This window comes from Pseudocercospora fijiensis, assembly GCF_000340215.1.
Source record: "Pseudocercospora fijiensis CIRAD86 unplaced genomic scaffold MYCFIscaffold_1, whole genome shotgun sequence".
NCBI classification, from domain to species: domain Eukaryota; kingdom Fungi; phylum Ascomycota; class Dothideomycetes; order Mycosphaerellales; family Mycosphaerellaceae; genus Pseudocercospora; species Pseudocercospora fijiensis.
The window spans coordinates 8,895,374-8,915,866 of NW_006921532.1; the positions used below are offsets into that span (position 1 = coordinate 8,895,374).

The 20,493-nt window shown below is 43.8% G+C and overlaps 2 protein-coding genes across 2 annotated transcripts; one reads left to right on the forward strand and one right to left on the reverse strand.

Annotated features, from left to right (window-relative positions):
- Positions 1–2,496: 2,496 nt before the first annotated feature.
- MYCFIDRAFT_206237 (uncharacterized protein) lies at positions 2,497–18,688 on the forward strand (the record flags this gene model as incomplete). Its single annotated transcript, XM_007923698.1, has 7 exons — positions 2,497–2,517; positions 8,195–8,208; positions 14,553–14,751; positions 14,778–14,804; positions 14,831–15,010; positions 15,040–18,542; positions 18,584–18,688. 7 exons carry the CDS (start codon positions 2,497–2,499, stop codon positions 18,651–18,653), a joined length of 4,014 nt encoding a protein of 1,337 aa, XP_007921889.1. The 3' UTR covers positions 18,654–18,688.
- On the reverse strand, positions 18,689–20,254 carry MYCFIDRAFT_55600 (uncharacterized protein). Its single transcript, XM_007921977.1, has 4 exons — positions 20,104–20,254; positions 19,953–20,045; positions 19,423–19,598; positions 18,689–19,372 (listed from the first exon to the last, which is right to left on the reverse strand). The coding sequence occupies exons 2-4, from the start codon at positions 19,973–19,975 to the stop codon at positions 18,888–18,890; spliced, it is 684 nt and encodes a 227-aa protein (XP_007920168.1). The 5' UTR covers positions 19,976–20,045; positions 20,104–20,254; the 3' UTR covers positions 18,689–18,887.
- Between the last annotated feature and the right edge of the window lie 239 nt (positions 20,255–20,493).

The following is a 20,493-nucleotide window of genomic DNA, read 5'->3' on the forward strand; positions in this document are numbered from 1 at the left end:
ACTTTCTAGAGAACGCTCTTCTTAGCTAGCTTAGCTGCGGTTTCCTCGAGCTCGTTAAAGAGCTAGTTATAGTACGTAAAGACAAGGTAGATCGTCGGTCCTTAGGTTCTTCTAATCGTAGCAGTAACCTTCGCGTAATGCTTACTAATATCGACGAGATACTCTACTTAGCGCTATTCGGCGGCGGTAAGGCCGAGCTACTTAATACCCTCGGAACTCTAATAGATCTCGAGAGCGGTACGTAAAGTATATCCCCTTATAACTATATAGAAAGTCGAATCGAACTGGGTCTTAACGTCTTAGGTAAAACAGAGTAGGCGCTAAGGAGGCCGCTTTTGCTATCGCTTATTCTATGCGATATTCTAGGTATCGGTTTTAGGGCGCTCGATTAGGTTCTTTTAAATAGCCTCGAATCGGTTATATCTCTATAAGCTCGAGTTCGTATATATTGCTAGACGACGAAGCTAGAGAAAAAGAGTTAGAACTATACTAGGTTGCCGGCTATAGGTGCCGGCTACGGACAAAAGTTATACCTTATATAAAACGAGAGCGAGGCTCTCTACCTTATCCCGTCTTATTGCTATAATAAGTTTCTCGACTTTCGACTTTACTTTATCCTTATCTAGGATCTTCTATTGGTCGTCGTTTAATAGTGCAATTTTAAGCGTCTTAAAGAGGGCTCGGATCGCGATTTAAACTATATAAGCGAGGCAGGGAAACTTCTATAGGGATACAACTAGCAACGACGTCGGCTCCGATTTAATAGGGCTAGGGCTATTAATAGGCTCCTCTTTATCGTTATTATCGTGCGTATTATCGTACGTATCCGGAATCGTAGCGAGCTTAACATTCGGAAGATTAAGCTAGATTGTAGACCTTGTAATCTCCTCTACGTACTCGACCCTATCGATACAATTAGTAATTTTAAAGATATATACGAGTGAATTGTATATACAACGCCTTATACAATGTTCGATTATTACTAGCGTTGTCCGTAGTAATCGAGATTAGTTTCGTTATTACGCTAACCCTATCTATTACCGTATAGACAAGCTTCGCTATATCCTTACTAGTATAGGAACCTAGAATTTTAGGGAATCCGATTATAAGTTCCTAGAGTTTCTAATCCGAATTAATAAAGTATAGTATAATCGAGAGGAAGGAGGCTCTTATAGTCCGGCTTAACTAGCTATCGATAGTAATAGCTACTCGGCGAGTATTACGGAGGATCTCCCGAATGTCGTCTAACGTAGCCTCTTTATTCTTTTCGAATATAATACGCTAGGTTATCGCGCCGAGAAATAGGGGAGGTAGACCCCGTAGTAGTTCGGTTTCCGAACTACTAAACGTATATAGTTTGGTTTCTTAGCGGTACCCCTCCGGTTTGGTTCCGGTTTAGTTTTTTGCCCCGCTAGTCTAAGCTAGTTTCCGAGGAAACTACGACGATATACGACGACCTCGGAACGAGTCCGGCACGCGACGGGGGCCCTATATTGTATACGCTATACGATTGCATCCGTATTTCGGGCTGTTTAGACGTGTTTTGGGATGGGTTTTTGTCCGTAGCCGGCACGTAGCCGGCAAACCGGTCCGTGCACCGGTTTCTTAGCAAACCAAACTAAACCAAACTAGAATTTCGGCTTAGCAAACTAAACCAACCTAACCCGAACTACTGCGGGGTCTAGGGGGAGGGTAGTTTATAAGATATAGGTATATCTTCTATATAGACTCCCTTTCGTAGAAGTCTTCCGGAAGACCGTTTGTAGCTAGCATTTCGTTTACTAGTTGCTTAAAGTCTTCGGGGGAGAAATTGGTAGCCTTCAATCCTAGAGCTTCCTTAAGCGTAGCCTATAATAATTAGCTAGATCTCTACGGTTGATTTAGGTAGCCGGAATCTATAGCCGGCAGCTGTAGCCGGCAGCTATAGCCGGTATTTTAGAAGACATACCTCTTTCTAGAACGCTATATCTATATTAACTCTCCTCTCTCCTTAAGATTCCCGATACCGTTTAGAATAGAGATAGTTCGTAGGCGATAAGTTCCTATCCCCTAGTTTCGGGTGTTTTAAGATTAAACCGTAGAAGTTGCAGACAATTACTAGTTAACCTTTAAGTCGAGAAGTCGTATAACGGTGTAATGCCCCCTCTATAAAGAACTTCTAGAATGTGTCCGTTCGCTCCTTACTCCCCTATCGTATCGAGTACTTCCGGAGTTTATACTCCTTCGAACGTAAGTATAAAGGGAACTATATCTTATAGACCTATTAATTGAACTGCTCTATATACTCGGGTTTCTAAAGATACGCCTAGCTAGCCTTTTCGAAGATTTCCGAGTTAATACTCGATGTTCTTATATCTCCGAACAACCTTCTACTTAGACTCCGTAAAGGTAAGGACTAGGTAGTAGTACCCTATAATAAATTCCTACTACTAGGATTCGGAGAGGATAAATCTAGCCCTAATCGTAGTCTAGGACTCGATAGGCTCGAAGGTAAGTATGCGACCTCCTCTCGACGTTGTCGCAATCTCGCTCGTATACTAGACTGTTTCGACTATCGTCTCGTTATTACCCTTCCTAGTATAGCGCCTAGTATATATACAATGTCGGTCGGCATGTTTTAAGGTTTCGTACGGTAAGGTAAGGACTTAGGAGTAGTAGATATATACTAGTAGCTATAGAGAAACACCCTTTCTTTTATAGCATCGTATCGTTAGGAACAGCTAGGCAGTAAATAGCTAGCTACCTTTTTTTTTTGTTTCCTAGCTACCTAACTACTAGATTTTTTTTCCTAGCTACCCTAGCTAGCCTAACTACTAGAATTTCTTTCCTAGCTACCCTAACTACCTGAATTTTGCCTTCTATACGGCGGCTCTCTCCTACTAACGGAACCGAGCTACTATACCTAACGAATCCAAGCTCGTTTTTAGTCTCAATCTATCCTCTTTCGGTATAAGACACTCGATAAGCAAATGCTTAGGCCGAGTCTAACTACGAAACCTAAGACTAACTAACAGCTCTATTAACTAATCCTAATCCTCGAACTCCTTCCGCTTCTTAGTAAAGACCTTAAAGAGCGCTCGAGCTTCTTCGGGTACCTGCGGAGTAGTCGAGATAAAGCCGTATCGCTAAAATAGGTAATCCTTCGGAGGCTTATATAGAGATTTAGAGAATTCTAACGCTAACCTATCCTACTAGTAGCTTAGATTCCGGATATAAGCCCTCTCTGCCTTAGTAAAGATTTTATATAGTAGTAGCACTCTGCCTTCGAGAAACGCTTTCTATTTAACTGTTAGTATCTGCCGGCTACGAACGCCGGCTATATATGCCGAGTATAGAATAATTACCTGTACCCCTTCCTCCTATAGTAACACTTCTGCCGTCCCTAGATACCTAGCCCCGATCGCATTAATCGCAAGCTACTTTGCCTTTATAGACGTAAAGGCTTCGCTCTAATACTAATAAAGAAACTTCTACTCTATATCGAGGATATAAAGACGACTAGTCTCGATTCTAATCCTTGCTAGCTTTTCGTAGTAGCTTTAACTATGATTTTCTAGATTAATAGGACTTATACCTTAGCCCTTTACTAGTATCTCGTCTCTTTAACTGTGCTCGATCTACTCCTAGCGCTTATCGTCTATAGCGTTAGGCCCTAAGACTGCACCTATTACTAGATCGACGTATAGTATCTCCTCGCTTTTTTCAGTTCCTTTATTCGTAGTATTAAGCTCTATCGCGGCATCCTAAACTCTAGTATTATTGTTCTCGGCTATCTAAACATCTCCGTTACTATCGGTCGTATCGATAGAGATAGCGGCTATAGGTCTAAATGCTATTAGTTAACGTATTAAAGAAAAATATGCCGGCTATAGCTGCCGGCTACGGCTGCCGGCTATAGCTACTAGCTACGGCCGCTAGCTAGATTAACTTACGCTACTAGAACTTTACGCTCGAAAACTAGCCGCAATTCTTTCCTCCTCTTAGCCTTCTCTTAGGTTGTCTTCTTATTCTAACCTTCACTTTTTTCTATAGGCGCTAGCTATCGATAGAATGCCTTATTCCGCGCCTTTCTTCTCTTATCCTTAGCTCTTTTATCCTTATCTATCTTATCCTTTCTCTCGCGGTCTCGTACGAAATTCTTCTTCGTAGAGTACTCCTCTTTAGTCTTGCGCTTTTTAGTTAGACGCTTAGGTAAAACAAACTCGCGGTCTTTAGTTCTATCTTCTATTTAGCGCGCGGCGCGCTTCTCTCTTACTATTGTAAGGGAAAGGGGCGGGGGCGCAGCGTATAGTAGTTATTATCGGTATAGATGTAGAGGAAGAAGTTAAAAGTATAAGAATATCGCGAAGCCCTAATTGTTGCCGCCTACGTAACGTTATATAGGTAAGCTTTCGCAACTACGGCAACTACGCCCCGGCAATAGCAACTACGCCCTAGTAACGGCAACTACGCCCTAGCAACGGCAACTACGCCCTAGCAACGGTAATAAAGCGTAGTAAATACAACCTAGTAACTATTATAGCCGGCAATCGTAGCCGGCAGTCGAATAAGAGTGTCCTTATAGCAAAACTACGCCCTAGCAACGGCAACTACGCCCTAGTAACGGCAACTACGCCCTAGCAATAGCAAAAGAGCGTAGTAAATGTAATAGAGTTACTATTATAGCCGGCAATCGTAGCCGGCAGTCGAATAAGAGTGTCCTTATAGTAAAACTAATACAGTCTCTAGTTCAAACTAGGAATCTATATAGTTCGAAAAAACCAAACCGGAACTAGGGAGCTAGTTCGCCGCTAAGAAACCAAACTATATACGTTTAGTAGTTCGGAAACCGAACTACTACGGGGTCTATATCTTAGTATGCGGATTATTCGTAACCGCGATTAGCGTACTATTTACGTCGTTTAAGATACCTATTTGAATAGGCTTAGTAAGAAGTATAGTATATAGGGCCGAGTAGCTCCTACTATACTAATAGCACCTCGATACGTTAAGACATCGATTTAGCGTGCATATAAGGGCTATACTGCTAGCGCTGCCTTTAAGACTTAGTATTAAGAAGGTGTTAGTAAGGCGCTGTAGCTAGCTATAATTATACGACCTAATGCTTGCTATACTATAGGCCTATTATTACGATTTATCTCTAACCCGACCGAGGAATACTATGCCGCGCTTCTTTAGCTAATTGAGTACCTAGTTAGTACTCTAAGCCGTAGCATGCGCTTCTAAGGCACACAGAACGATAAGCTAAACTTTGCTAGTTACTGTAACGCCTTATAGGCTAACGATCTAGTTACCCGCCGCTCTATAGGTAGCTTCTACTTTACTATTGTAGGCGGACCTCTGTTATATAAGTCCGGCCGCTAGACGCTTGTTATACTATCGTTAATAGAAGCTGAGTATGTTTAACTTACTATAGGGGCTAAGGAAGTAGTTGCCTTAGCTCGTTTATTAAAGGAAATTAGCTATAAGGGCTATATTCTTCTAGTTACGCTCTACGAGGACAATTAGTCCGCTATTGCTATTACTAAGTCGACTAGCATTAATAGCCGCATAAAGCATATAGATGCTCGTATCTACTATATTCGAGAGAAGATTGCTAATAGTACTATTGTCGTCTAATAGGTTAGCATATATAATTAGATAGCCGATAGCTTTACTAAGCCGCTTAACAAGGTTAAGCACGGCCGCTTTATTAAACAACTGAACCTAGTAGATTGTAAGGCCGCTATTAAGAATGCTGCAAAGCCAGCTATTAAGTACTAAAGGGCCCTTGTTTGCTTTATATAGATATGAGAATAGTCTAGTTTATTTACCTGTTTTGTTTGATTACCTAATACCCTCCTATTTGCTTTGCTAACTAAATGGCTAATAGGTTTGTTTTATTCTATAGCGATATGCACGTGCTAAGGGGGTAACTTAGAGTGTGTGTCTAGGTGTTAGGGTCTATTACGTGCCTAATGCCTAAGGCTGCAACTGCTACACTTTATCTTCGGACTTCTAGATAGATTAGTCCTTCTTCTAATACATTAGTTACATTAAGTCTTATTCTCGAATTGGACCGCCGCCGTGTATTTAAACAGGCTAACCTAATACGTATTCAATTTATAGTCGAGGTAGAAACAGCTAAACGAGCTGTCTAGCTTTAATAACGACTAGAATCGAGGATCCGGCTAGCTAGTACTAACCGCGGCAATCGTAGTAGCTACGGAGGAAACTAAGGTTCCTACTAAGATAATAATGCTAATAGTAGGAATAGTAACAACGACCGTAGAAGGGGCCGTAGCTAGCGACTATATAGAGGAGGCTATAATAGAGGCCGTAGAAGGGGCTCGTATCCCTATAATACTAACCGCTCTACTAATAATAACAACAGCTACGGTAGTCTACTAACCGGATTGAAGTACTTTAATTGTAATAGTACTAGCTATCTACTAGGCTAATGCGACAAACCTAAGGACTAGGCCTAAATTAACCGTACTTCCGCTAAGTATAGGAAACACCTTTTAGCCGCTAATGCTACCCTAGTCGGCTCTTTTAATTAGTCGAAAAAAGAGTAAGCGCCGTACTAACTATTAGCCTTGTACGGCGTAAGACTATCGATATTGTACTAGCTATTATATGCACCTATCTCGTATCGGACTCGTATAGCACTAGTTATAAAACTAAGGTTATGCTAGATCTAGGAAATTCAGTTAGTGCCCTTATTAGCTATCGCCTAGCTAAGCAATTAGACCTTCGACAACTGCCTAGGACTAACCTACTAACCCTTGCTTGGTTTAATAACGCTCGGCACTTGACCTATAGGGCCTACTATGTCCCTATAGTCCTAAAGGACGACCTCGGAAATGAACGCCTACTAGACTTTACTACCTACGTAGTAGATATAGACAACCTATATAGGGGAGCTACTATTGTTACTAGCAACCCTGTTCTTAAGCACTATGCTATAGTTATAGACTTAGGCAGTTAATAATAGCGATTTAGAATCGCTAAGAGAGAGGATATTAAACATATCGATATTAGCGAGTGTCCTAATAATATTAGGGTCCTGTTTATTAGCAACCTAATACCCGCCTTAGCTAATCCGATAGCTAATCTTCTCGGTAGAGATAACGATAAACCTATACCCCCTAATAGTATAGACCCTAATTAGCTCTCTCGTATACTAGTGCCTATTCGAGAAACCTATATTAATGTATTTAAATACTACTTAGCGTCGACATTGCCTATATTTAAAGAGACGGACTATAAGATTAACATTACAGAGGGCAAAGAGGTTCCTTTTAGCCCCCTCTACAACCTTAGTGAGCGAGAGCTTACTATATTACGTAAGTACCTAGAGGAAAACCTAGCTAATAGCCGCATTCGGTATAGTAACAGCCCTGCTAGTGCACTAATCCTATTTGTTCTAAAGAAGGATAGTAGCCTACGGTTATACGTTAATTACCGTAGACTTAATACTATTACTATTAAAGACCGCTGTCTACTTCCGCTTATTAATAAGACCCTCGATCGCCTTTCTAGGGCCTACTTCTATACTATACTAGACATTAAGGATGTATACTATTGTATCCGCATTCGTAAGGGCGACGAATAGAAGACGGCCTTCCGCACTCGCTATAGCTATTTCGAGTACTTAGTTATACTATTTAGGCTAGCTAATGCCCCTATAACATTCTAGTCCTATATTAATCGGGCCCTTTCGGGCCTATTAGACTATCTCTATATAGTTTACCTAGATAACATCCTAGTTTATATACATTTACCTAATATTGCAGAATATTAGGCCGTAGTACGTAAGGTCCTCGACCGCCTACGAGCCTATAGACTATATTATAAGCCTTCTAAATGCACCTTCGCTACTAAGGAGGTAGCCTTCCTTAGTTTTATCGTATTAACTAGTAGTATTAAGGCTAAACCTAATCGGATTAAAACAATTACTAAATAGCCTATTCCTACGTCTATTAAGGAGCTTTAATCGTTCCTCGGCTTCGCTAATTTCTACCGCCGTTTTATTAAGGGCTATTCGAGGCATATAATGCTATTAACTAAGCTCACTAAGACTAAGGCAAACCCTTCTAGAGAGTTTAGGTAGACTAGTAAAATATAAGCCGCTTTTAACGGTCTAAAGAAGCGATTTACTAAAGTCCCCTTATTGTACTATTTCGTACTAGGCAAGCAGATCCAAATTGAGACTAACGCTTTACAGTTCGCTATATTAGCTATTATATTACAACAGGCTAATAATACCTACTAGCACCTAATTGCCTTCTTTTTACGAAAAATAATCGATATAGAACGTCGACACGAGACCTACGAGTAAGAGCTCTTAGCAATCGTAGAAGCCTTTAAGCATTAGCGCTACTATCTCGATAGTGCTTAGCATACAATTTAGGTCTATACGGACTATAACAACCTCCGTAGCATTACTAAGGTTACTAGGGTTACAGGTCGATAGGCTAAATAGGCCGTCTACCTCGCCGGGTTCGATTTTAATATACTATATCGGCTAGGCGTAAGTAACCCTACTAATAGCCTATCGAGGCGACCTAATTACGACAGCGAGACTTAGTATATCAATTTATTGTTTCTAACCCTGCAGCATAAGATTGCTATAGCCCGTATTGTTAATAAGCAAGCGTAGGATAAGCGGACTTCCGGACTCCGCGGCGGCAACAAATACTATAGCGGAGTTGTCGTTCTTCTAGTATACGTTAAAAGAAAGGACGTAGATCGCTCGAGCTATAATAACTCGATTAAAGACATTGCTATCTATAGTAATAGCCTATATAGCAATAGTACTATAAAAGAGGTTGTAGTAGTTCTAGCTGCTAGTACTATTAGATATATATAATACGTACCTCGTTCGATAGCACGGGTACTATTAAATAACCTTGCAAATAGGGATAGTTAATCGTTTATAGATAAGCTATTACGTGCTTAGTAGAGGGACGCCTTTGCTGTCGAGCGTATTAATAGGCTTGTAAGTAGACGGGCGACTCGATCTAGCAAGAGTAATAACAATTAGTCGATCGACGATAAGGGTTACTTAAAGTTCAAGGGCAGATACTATATCCCCGCTAAACAATCGATTAGACAAGAGCTTTTAAAGAGGCACTATAATAGTAAACTCGCTAGTTACTATAGTATAGAGAGGTCGTACGAGTTACTATCGCGCATATACTACTAGCTAAATAGTAAGCGGCATATAAAGGAGTATATGCAGACCTATATAGTATACTAGCGAGTTAAAGCACCAAAGCACTTACTATTTAGCGAGTTGTCTTTACTTCCTATTCCTAGGAAGCCATTTGCTAAGCTTATAATAGACTTTATTATAGGCCTTCCGCCTACTAAGCGTAGGGGCAGTAAGGATGTGTATAATGCTATCCTAGTTGTCGTAGACCGGTTAACTAAGAGCGCTCGTTATATCCCTGCTCGAAAGGATTAGACTACTATTAATATAGCTAAAGCCCTATAGAACAATATCTTCTATAGCTATTAGGGGACCCCTAAGGGGATAGTCTCCGATAGGGGCTCGACATTTATATCGCACTACTAGAGCGAATTATGCCTATAGCTAAGACTAAAGCATCGGCTATTAACAGCCTTCTATCTATAGACTAACGGTCAAACAGAGAGGCAAAATGCTACGCTACAGCAGTACCTACGTAGCTACATTAATAAGGACCCTAATAGATAGGTTAACCTTCTATAACTAGCCGAATTCGTATATAACAATAGTATACATTTATTAACTAAGGTCTTACCCTATATAGCTATAATAGGCTAAAACGCTGCTATACTATAAGACCCCCTATCGCTCGAGGCCGAGCGTAAGGAAAGGGAAGCGCGTTAAGTACTAGAGACACTAGCGGTAATAGAACGTGTCTAGAAGATACGAGAAATCTATACTAAAATAGCTAAGAAGCTAATAAGGGCTTAAGAGTACTAAAAGACCTATTACGACAAGCATTATATGCTAATAACCTTTAGACAAGGCGATATAGTTATACTAAGCACTAAGAACCTCTATATCCGCAAACACCTATTACCTAACGGCAAAACACGCCCTAAACTAGCACTACGGTTTATTAGCCTATTTCGCATCCGAGAACCGAAGGGTAATAGCTAGGCCTACTAGTTATATCTTCTACCTTATTATACTATCTATAACACCTTCTATATCTCCCTCCTTAAACTATACTACTAGCGCGAAGGCGATAAAGCGCCTACTAAGTTAGAAGAAGTCTTAGCTAATAGTAAAGAACTGTAGTCTATAGAACGTATCCTAAAGTATCGGACTAGGAAAGGCAAGAAGGAGTACCTGTTAAGATAGTAAGGCTATTTACCTAAATAGGACTTGTAGGAAGCTAAAGGTTCCTTTAAGGACATAACCGAGTTGTTAGATAAGTATTGGACTAGCGTAAAGAACAAGAAGAAGGCTAAAAGCTTACAATGTTACTATTAAGGCCTAGGGTTAATGCTACCCCTAGGGTGCTATTAGCTAACTAATTAGAGACAAGCAATTGTTAGCAACAAAGGACAATAAGACTATACTACTATAGAATCTACCTCTTTACTAGCGCACCCTATAAGACCCTTCTCTTAGCGCCCCCTTTTATTTCTTTATTCTGTCGAGGCCCTAAGGCCTAAGCGATCGATAAGGGCGATATACGCGCGCGCGTACGAATAACGGTAATAAAGATAATAGCGTCGCGCTATAAGCTAGCGAAGGACGGCGCAGCCGGCGCGGCTATATTAGTAATAGTATTGCAGAGTATATTGCTATTTAAGAGAGGAAGGATATAGCTATATTAGTAACGGTGTTACCGAGTTATTGTTAGTTAAAGAAGGAAATTAGAAGAAGGTAAAGTTAGCGCTAAGACGACTAGCGCTACTATTATTAATATTACTTATTATTGTCGCTACGCCTATAGAGACAACCTTACCTATACTACGAGCCTAAGGCACTAAGGGGTTAATCAAAACTTTAAGGCTAAGTTAAAACTTTAAGCCGCTTAAAAGATTGAGCGACTAATAGACTAACTAAGGGCAAAAACTATAGAGCTAAGTTAGCTAGGGTCGATCTTGCGGACAATAGGTTACTCCTCGATCTTTCCGACTCTTTAAGCGAGGCAAACCTTAACTATTGCACTTATAGTAGCCTTTACCTATAGAAACTAGACAACTGTGTTTTTTAAAAAAATAAGATAAGATTAATAATTAAAGGCTGCTAAACCTAACTAATTAGGGCTAGCGAAACTACGAACAATAATAGTCCTCGTAATAATAAAAACAATTCCTCGGAAACGGACAAACCCTCGGAGCGGACATTTCTAGGTCTTTTAGAGTAGACGTAAAGAACTCGGACAACCTTACTTAGAACGGGGGCAGTACTACAATACCCTATATACCTACCTATTACAGTAGGGAAGATGCGCTCGTATTGTAATTAGTTGCTAGCCTTTAATTTATATAGCTATATAATACCTCATTATTACTATAGCAGTAGTAATAGCGCAGTTAGAAGTTAGACATTGTATTAGAAGGTAAGGTTTGACATAGTTACATAATTAGGTAGTTAAGTATTTAATTTAGCGCGGGCTAAGCAGCTTATTAAACTTGCTAAGTTAGCGGCAATAGAGGTCGTAGAACATAGATAGGCTACGAGGGCGCGGCCTTTAGAAAAGAAGCGTATATTAGGGCTAAAGAGGCTACACGTAATTAGCATATAACTAGGCTAAGTGAAGCTAGGGTCTTAGTGCCTTAGGCAGGGCTTAGCGCTTAGTAATAGGCTAACTTGCCTGCCTTCCTCCCTCTCCTCCTAGCTCCTTATCGAATACTACCTGTACCTACTACTACCCTATCTACCTACTAATATAACCCTTCTTATATAGGGGACCTCTAAGGGGATAGTATCTAATCGTAGATCGATACTAACATCGTACTATTAGAGCGAAATATGCCTATAGCTAAGACTAAAGCATCGGCTATTAATAGCCTTCTATCTATAGACTAACGGTCAAATAGAGAGGCAGAATGCTACCCTATAGCAGTACCTACGCAGTTATATTAACGAGAACCCTAACGACTAGGTCAACCTCCTATAGCCTATAGAATTCGTATATAACAATAGTATACACTTATCTACTAAGGTTTTACTATATATAGCTATAATAGGCTAGAACGCCGCCTTACTATAAGATCTATTTACCTCGCTCGAGGCCGAGCGTAAGGAAAGGGAAGCGCGTTAAGTACTAACACCTAAGACACTAGCGGCTATTAAGAGGGTTTAAAAGATGCGGGAAATTTACGCTAAGTTAGCTAACAAACTAGCAAAGGCCTAGGCATATTAGAAGGCCTACTATAACAAACACTATACGCTAATAACCTTTAAGCAAGGCGATATAGTTATACTAAGCACTAAGAACCTCCGTATCCGCAAACACCTATTACCTAATAGCAAAACAAGGCCTAAGCTCGCACTAAGATATATTAGCCTATTCCGCATTCGAGAAGTTAAGGGCTCTTCCGTATAGGCCTGTTAGTTATAGCTTCTACCTTATTATACTATCTATAATACCTTCTATATATCCCTCCTTAAACTATACTATTAGCGCGAAGGCGATAAAGCGCCTACTAAGTTAGAAGAAGTCTTAGCCGATAGTAAAGAGCTATAGTTTATAGAGCGTATGCTAGAGTATCGGACTAGGAAGGGCAAGAAGGAGTACCTATTAAGATAGTAGGGCTATTTACTAGAATAGGACTCGTAGGAAGCTAAAGATTCTTTTAAAGATATAACTAAGTTATTAGATAAGTATTAGACTAGTGTAAAGAATAAGAAGAAGGCTAAGGGCCTATAATATCGCCTAGGAATAATACTACCCCCGGGGTGCTATTAAGCTAACTAATTAGAGGCACGCAATTGTTAGTAAGGATAAAACTATACTACTATAGTAAACGCGTACCGAGTGTTAACGAGCGCGCTATAACTATTAACTAATCGCCTGCTCCTTTAAGGAATCTACCTCTTTACTAGCGTAACCTATAAAACCCTTCTCTTAGCGCCCTCTCTTATTCTATATCCTACTAGGGCCCTAAGGCCTAGTCGGTCGGCGATAGCGGCGCGCGCGCGTATAGATAGTAACGATAATAATAATAACGGCGTTGCGCCTATACTAAAGGGCGGCACGGCCGGCGCGGCTATATTAGTAATAGTATTATAGAGTGTGTTACTAGTTAAAGCGTTACTAGTCGAAGGAAATTAGAAGTAAGGTAAAGTTAGCGCTAAGACGACTAGCGCCGCTATTATTAATACTACTTGCTATTATCGCTACGCCTGCTAAGACAACCTTACTTATACTACGGCCTAAGGATAGGAGCGTACTATACTAGTTAGGTTAAAAGGATAGCTATATTAAAGGTTTAATTAAAACTTTAAGGCTAAGTTAAAACATTAAGGCTTAAAGGATAGAGTAGTTTAATAGACTAACTAACTAAGGGCAAAACTATAGAGCTAAGCTAGCTAGGGTCGATCTTGCGAATAATAGGTTACTCCTCGATCTTTCCGATCCTTTAAGCGAGGCGAACCTTAACTATTATACTTATAATAGCCTTTACTTATAGAAACTAGACGAGCTGTGTTTTTTCTAAAAAGATAAGATAAGATTAATAATTAAAGGCTGCTAAATCTAACTAATTAGGGCTAGCGAAACTACGAACAATAATAGCCCTCGTAATAATAAGAACAACTCTCGGAGCGGACATTTCTAGGTCTTTTAAGAGTAGACGCAAAGAACTTAGTACGATATTACTTAGAACGGAGGTAGTGCTGCAATACCTCGTACGTCTACCTATTATAGTAGGGAAGACGCGCTCGTATTATAATTAGTCGATAGTCCTTAATTCTCGTAGTTATATATTACTTTATCGTATATAAGGATAGCGCAGTTAGAGTTAAACATTGTATTATATTAGAGGTAAGGTTTGATATAGTTACATAATCGGTAGTTATACGTTTAATTTAGCGCGGACTAAGCGGCTTATTAGACCTACTAAGTTAGTAGTAATAGAGGTTAAGATTAGAATAAAGACTAGCTACGAGGGCGTAGCCTTTAGAAGGGAAGCGTATATTAGGACTAAAGAGGTTATACGTAATTGGCATATAACCGGGCTCGAGTAAAGCTAGGGTCTTAATACCTTAGGCAGGGCTTAGCGCTTAGTAGTAGGCTAACTTGCCTACTTTCCTCCCTCTTTTTCTAGCTTCTTATCGAATACTACTTATACCTACTACTACTCTATCTACCTGCTAACATAACCCTTCTTATATAGAAATAGCCTCTAGATAAGGTCTAGTTTAGCTTTATTATAACTCCTTATTTATAGGCCTATACTATATAATTATAAGGCTTTAAATTACTAGTAGCTCGAAATTAGACCTCTTAGCGGTCTATATATAGCCTGTAAACAACTATAGAAACTACTATAGAAGTGGTCAAGCGGCCTTACAAACCTAGCCGCCGTGGCGGCGCGATCGACACCCTGTTTAGGTTGATATACTTATATCTCGCCGCCTCACACGGTCACACCATTCGACATCAGCAAAAACAGAACCAAAAGTTGTGTAGTCAAATGCCACACATGACATGCCCTGCCCTGCCCTTTCCTCCACCATCTCCCACCTTCTGGAAGCACAGGTCCTATGCTTCCGGAACATTGTACACTGTATCCTCTGACTGGCACATCGCTGTATGCCATCCATGCAGCTCGCTTAGCCCGCAGCCGCAGCCGCAGCCACCATCGTCCGGCGATCTCTAGATTGCAGTAGTGTTCTACTGTCGAGCGGCTGGCCGCCTGTGTAAACTTTGTAGTGAGCGCGGCGGCATCGACTTCACCTCCCTTTCCAAGTGCCAGTGGGCATCACATGCGATACGCCCGACGGGAACATGATCTGGACACTAGAAGACGAACGAGAACGATATGTCCAAGCGAGATGTCAGCCTTCACAGTCATGACAGCAAACATGACAGGCCTGAGCCAAGGCTACTCCGCGCAGTCGAAGCGAACGACATTCTCAAGATCAGACATGTCATCGAAGAAGCTCAAGGCCAGCGTCAGCTGAGTCGCAATCTGCTATCCATCGGCTTAATCAGGGCCTGCGACAAGGACTTCGCCGATGTGGCCTCATTCCTCCTCTCCAAGGGCGCCGATCCAAATTATGCGAGTGGCAATAAACCTCCCGCTCTTCTCAGGGCCGCGGAGTACGGTCTCGCTCGAATCACTGAGACGCTCCTTGATCATGGTGCCGACATTGAAGCAAGAGAGAAGAAACGGCGAACGTCTCTGATGACCGCGGCCTGGAAAGGTCATTTAGACATAGTCAAGCTTCTCCTTGCTCGCGGAGCATCCTTAGAGACCGTCGACATCAGAGGTCGCAATGTGCTTCATAATCTTGCCGCTGACAAAGGCGACAAGAAGACCTCTGGGAAGCCTACGAACAGGCCAAGACGGAAGTGGAGTATCGACATCGTACATTACATTCTTGGAGCAGGGATCAATCCGGATGAAGTGGACGCCCTGGGGAGGACAGCACTTCATTGGGCCGCAGTGACAGACAATGAGGAAATGATGAAGCTTCTCCTGACGGTCCGATTTCGAGGAGAATCGCCCCAAGCTCGTTGCAACGCTAGGGATAGCAGGATGAAGACTGCACTTCATTTGGCTGCGTCGCACAATCGTTGTCACTTGCTACAGGTACTTCTTGCTCATAAGGCGGATGTGCATGCTCGGTCGGATGGAGGCTGGACAGCTCTTCATAATGCTTGTCAGTCTGGCCCCTGGTCTATGGTCAAAGCTCTTATCGATGCTGCGTGCGATGAGGAGGAAAGGGCAAGCTTGATCAATTGCGAGCTGCTCAATGGCAGAACGCCGCTTCATGTCGCAGCAGAGTTTGGTAACCAAGAAGCTGCCGAATGCCTTCTGGAGCAACCATTGCTGAAACGTGGTGTCAAGGATCGCTTCGGAACCACACCTTTACTTATGGCTGCACAACACGGGAAGACTCATATTGCTGAGATGCTCGCTCCATGGAACCACATCATTGATCTATCCGAGGACGAAAAGGACGCCGCAAAGCAGTTTATGGCCACCATTGTCGATTTTGGTGATTTTCGAAACGAAAACCGAGTCACGCGGCGTTCAGTGTACGAGCTTCTGTATGCGAGAGACGTCAAGGATGCCACGAAGCATTTGATTTCGACTGTCCCCAAGAACGTGAAGTCGACCAAGTTCCGCTGGATCCACCTACCTGCGAACAACATTGCATGGAGTGAGACCTTACTCACGAAACGCTTTCTAGAGGAGGGTGCTACTGATATTGAAGGCTACAAAGCGCTGGAGTCATCGTTTAGCCATCAGCACCGTGGTCAAAAGCATCACAGCCGCTTCATGAGACCTATGTGTCAAGTTGTGCAGCGCACAACACCGGAAGGCGACGAATCTGGAACGCCTGCTGTTATTGTCGAAGAAGCAGACAAGTTGTCTGCTTTACCAGGGAATTCGACCAAAGGCAAGCAGAACGAGAAACATACGAAGGCTCCGGCACAGACGAGTGATGCTCAGGCGAGCGCTGGAGCGGACACTACCGCGGCCAAGAAGCATAAGTCGGGCAGACCACCAGCTCGACAAGATACCACAGAGACTAACTCGACACTGGCGACCTCAGAAGCTTCTATGGAGCCCAAGCAGATCAAACGCCAGGAGACGTCGTCTACATTGGGCTCGAGTGGTGCTAAGCGTGGTAGTAAGAACTCAGCAAATCGGTCGAAGAAAGATCCCTCACGCCAGCAGTCACGCGGCCTTAGTCTTGAGAAAAGTCCGTCTCGGAAAGGAGTAAACAGCGCGTGTAACGTCTTCATGTTCATGCCTTACCTGCATTTCGAGACAGATCGTCGTCGCCAGGAGATGCAGCGAGCTGTTGAGAATGCCGAAAGGCTCCTTGCGCGCCAAGCTGTCTCCGTGTTCGCTGATGAGGTACTTATTCGAGCACATCTTACGAAAAGCAGCTCGTTTCTCCACGTACGTCGCACTCTGGATCAATTCTTCTATCACAACATCGACACCCACAGCAGAGACTGCGATCAAGTGGTGTACAGATTCCAGAAGAAGAATAAGAAAGACGAGGATGTAGATCCCAAAATCTTCATGGTCGACCAGCTATGGATGTGGATCCTAGGCAAGGATCTAGTAGTCACCAGCTTCCCTCAACGATGGCGTCAGCCTCGAAACGATCCTCTCAATGTGCTGGAAGGCATTATCGAAGACATCAATTCGAAGACAAGAGAGCCTGTGCAAAATGTGTATGAGCTGGCCATTTCCATCGCTGGCCGCTGCTACGGAACCTTTGACCGACATCGCAAAGGTGACGATGACTTCCAATTCCTCGACATGTTCGAAGCTTCCATTGGTGCTGCCATGGATAACGAAGCGAGCCTTTTTCAAGACTTTAGCAAAGCGTCTCGACAAGCCTCCGAATGGCTTCACAGCCACAAGAAGCCCAACAAGTTCGCCCAGCACCTTGAACGAGAATCCAAAGCGTGCGAGCACGCTGCCAAAAAGCACCCAGGAAAGGGAGGAGATCTCGAACTGCACCTTGATGAGAGCGATCGGGAACCACAATTCGTCGACAAGCTGCTCGACGTAGGATCCGAGACCGACCTTCTCGCAGAAATCAAAGACATCCGCGACGAACTCGACATCATCCGGATGGTTCTCAACCACCAACAACACCTCCTCCCCGACCTTCAACGCGCAATCACCAACATCTACAAAGACGAGCGCTCCTACGCACAAGAGAAAAAAGTGCACAAAATCTTCGGCGAACAAGAAAAAATCATCGCAAACCCCCTCAAAGACATCGACCGCATGGACAAACAAGCAGAACGCATCTACGGCAGCATCCGCGACCTCCTCGATCTCAAACAAAAACACGCCAACGCCTTCGAAGCGCGCTTCGCCCGCGACCAAGCCGCCGGAACCCAACGCCAAGGCCAAACAATCATGGTCTTCACCATCGTCACCATAATCTTCCTCCCCCTATCCTTCATCTCCTCCTTCTTCGCCATCAACGTCGACGAATTCCCCCACCCCTACGGTCCGAACACGTCGCAATCCCTGCATTTATCTTATGCATCCGCCTACATTTTCGGCATAGGTTTGGCCATCAGTCTACCCTGTGTCGCTGCGGCGTTGAGTGTCGATCAAATCAATCGTTTCGCTGCTGCGATTAAGCATCGGGTTCATGCGAGATGGTTGAAGATGAAAGCCAAGTGGTATCCGGAGGCAGTGCAGCATGAACTGGAGGCTTTGAGTATTGAGAATTCGTTGAGTGTGGCGAGGAGTTTGAGGAGGAGTATGGATGTGAATGGGAACGAGAATTCTGGGAATTTGAATCTGAATGGAAATGGACATGCGAAGAAGTTTGTGAGTCCTGTGAGGAGGAGTGTGGATTCGACACGGGATGATAGGGAGAATGGGCTGGGGTACAGAGGTTATGCGTATCGCAGACCTTCGAGGGTTCAAGAATTGGACCTGGAGCGCGGAAGAAGGAATGCGAGGACGGATACACTATAGCCCTCCATCTCTTTGATTGAAGAGAAGATGTCGTATTTGGATGTGAATCGTCTTGATCAGAGTGTCTTCTTCGTTGCGCTGTCTAACCGACTGCGGCATTGCTGTATCTGTCGCGCTCAGTAGTGAGAACCCATGTCCTCGACATAATAGTACACTCAACCGGATCGCGCCATGCTCAGATCTGGCGTCCCAAACTCCTTACTCCTTCCATGGGTATGCTGTTCGTTACTCCTCCAAAATCATTATGCTCGTAATTAATCGCTTCTCAACATGCTCTCTACCAACTCGCCAAGCGGGCCGTACCATTCGCCCTTCTTGTTGCCCTTCTCATCAGCCAGACCAAACTCTTCCACGAACAAGACGTAGTGCTTGAAGCCGGTGTTGAGATGTGCTTCTAGGCCGAGACCACGGACCACACCGTAGTGGTGACAGTAGATGTGTGCGTATATCCGGTACAGTCTCTTGAAGATGGTGCGAATGGTGGACTGGAAGTTGGCGGGGAATGCGACGCCCGGGTGTGTTGGAAACACCGAGGGATTGGAGAGATGATTCGAGGTCCAGCTCAGGAGGTGAGAGATGTAGGAGGGAGCCGGAAGGCGTGTTGGCTTTGGAAACGCTGGAGGGTCGTGCCAGAGGTACTCGAATTCATCGGTAGCTTTCATCTCTGGGCATGACTGTGGTGAGCAGAATTCGGTGATGGCGCCGTAGAGTAAGTTGATCTGGTTGTAGAAGTCGACCACTGTGAAGGTCAGCTACAACTCTCGTTCCGCCTGACTTGTTCTCACATACCGTTCACAGCAAGCCACTCATCTCTGTCCTCGCCCTCTGGCAGCTGGACTACTTTGCGTAGACTACCGCTGCCCAGCGTAGCTTCGGCGAACTGCTTCAGCTGCCAGCTATTGGTGCCTTTGGCGCGCTTCGTAGGCTGAAATGCCTGGGTCTGCCGCGATCGAGCATTGCTGTTGCTGCGAGTCAGAAGATCAGCCTTGTTCAAGATGTCCTGGATGCCGAAGCCCAGTCCTCGCTGTTGCTGTCGCCCGCGATGCGTCTCATGGTGTCTGTATTCGTGCCTGACTGGGACAGGGATCTGCGACTTGGATGGTGGACTCGCGCCCTCAAACACGTTCTGGATATGTCTCTGGAGTGGCGATTGATATGTCGCCTTGGGACTTTCCGGATACGGCAGATGCGTGTAGGACTCCGAGTTGGCGAGGACGTTGCATTGCAGGGCCGGCAGTGGCTTGGGCGATTGCATGTAGGGCTGCGGTGGGGAGTGCGAGGGCTGCTTGTGGTGGTGGGGCTGGGGCTGGTGGACGAACATTGTGTTGATGAACGAGGTCATCTTGGCCGTGTCGCGCGATCTCGACTTGTCGGTCCCGCGATTGCTCAGGTAATGAGTGTAGTGCCGTCCACTACATTCCACGCGGTCAGCGGGGTGAGTGGTGTATGTTCGGGATTGTCACCACGAACCAGACTACCTCCTAGATCGCGTAATAGTGCCCTTAGCTGGAGACCGTCGACGGCGGTACTTTTTGAAAGTTGTCCTGCTAGTACTGAACGAGCGCAGATGATATTCTAGCCTCACAGCGCGAGAGGAAAGAAGTGCTATCTTTTGGGAGTCTCGAATCTGGACTTGCTCAGGGATGTGAAACGTCACTGACCATCCTCCTTGCCAAGACTCAACACAAGCGTCTCACAGGGCAACCACTTGCAGCACATTCGATACACAACAATAATAATTCAAGACATCTAACATACTGCATGATGGCCATGTGCACATGCTTGCAGACCAGACCATGCTATCCGTCATCGCGAGCAAAGGGTGGCACCTCTCCTTGTAACAAAGTGAGCTGGAGATCT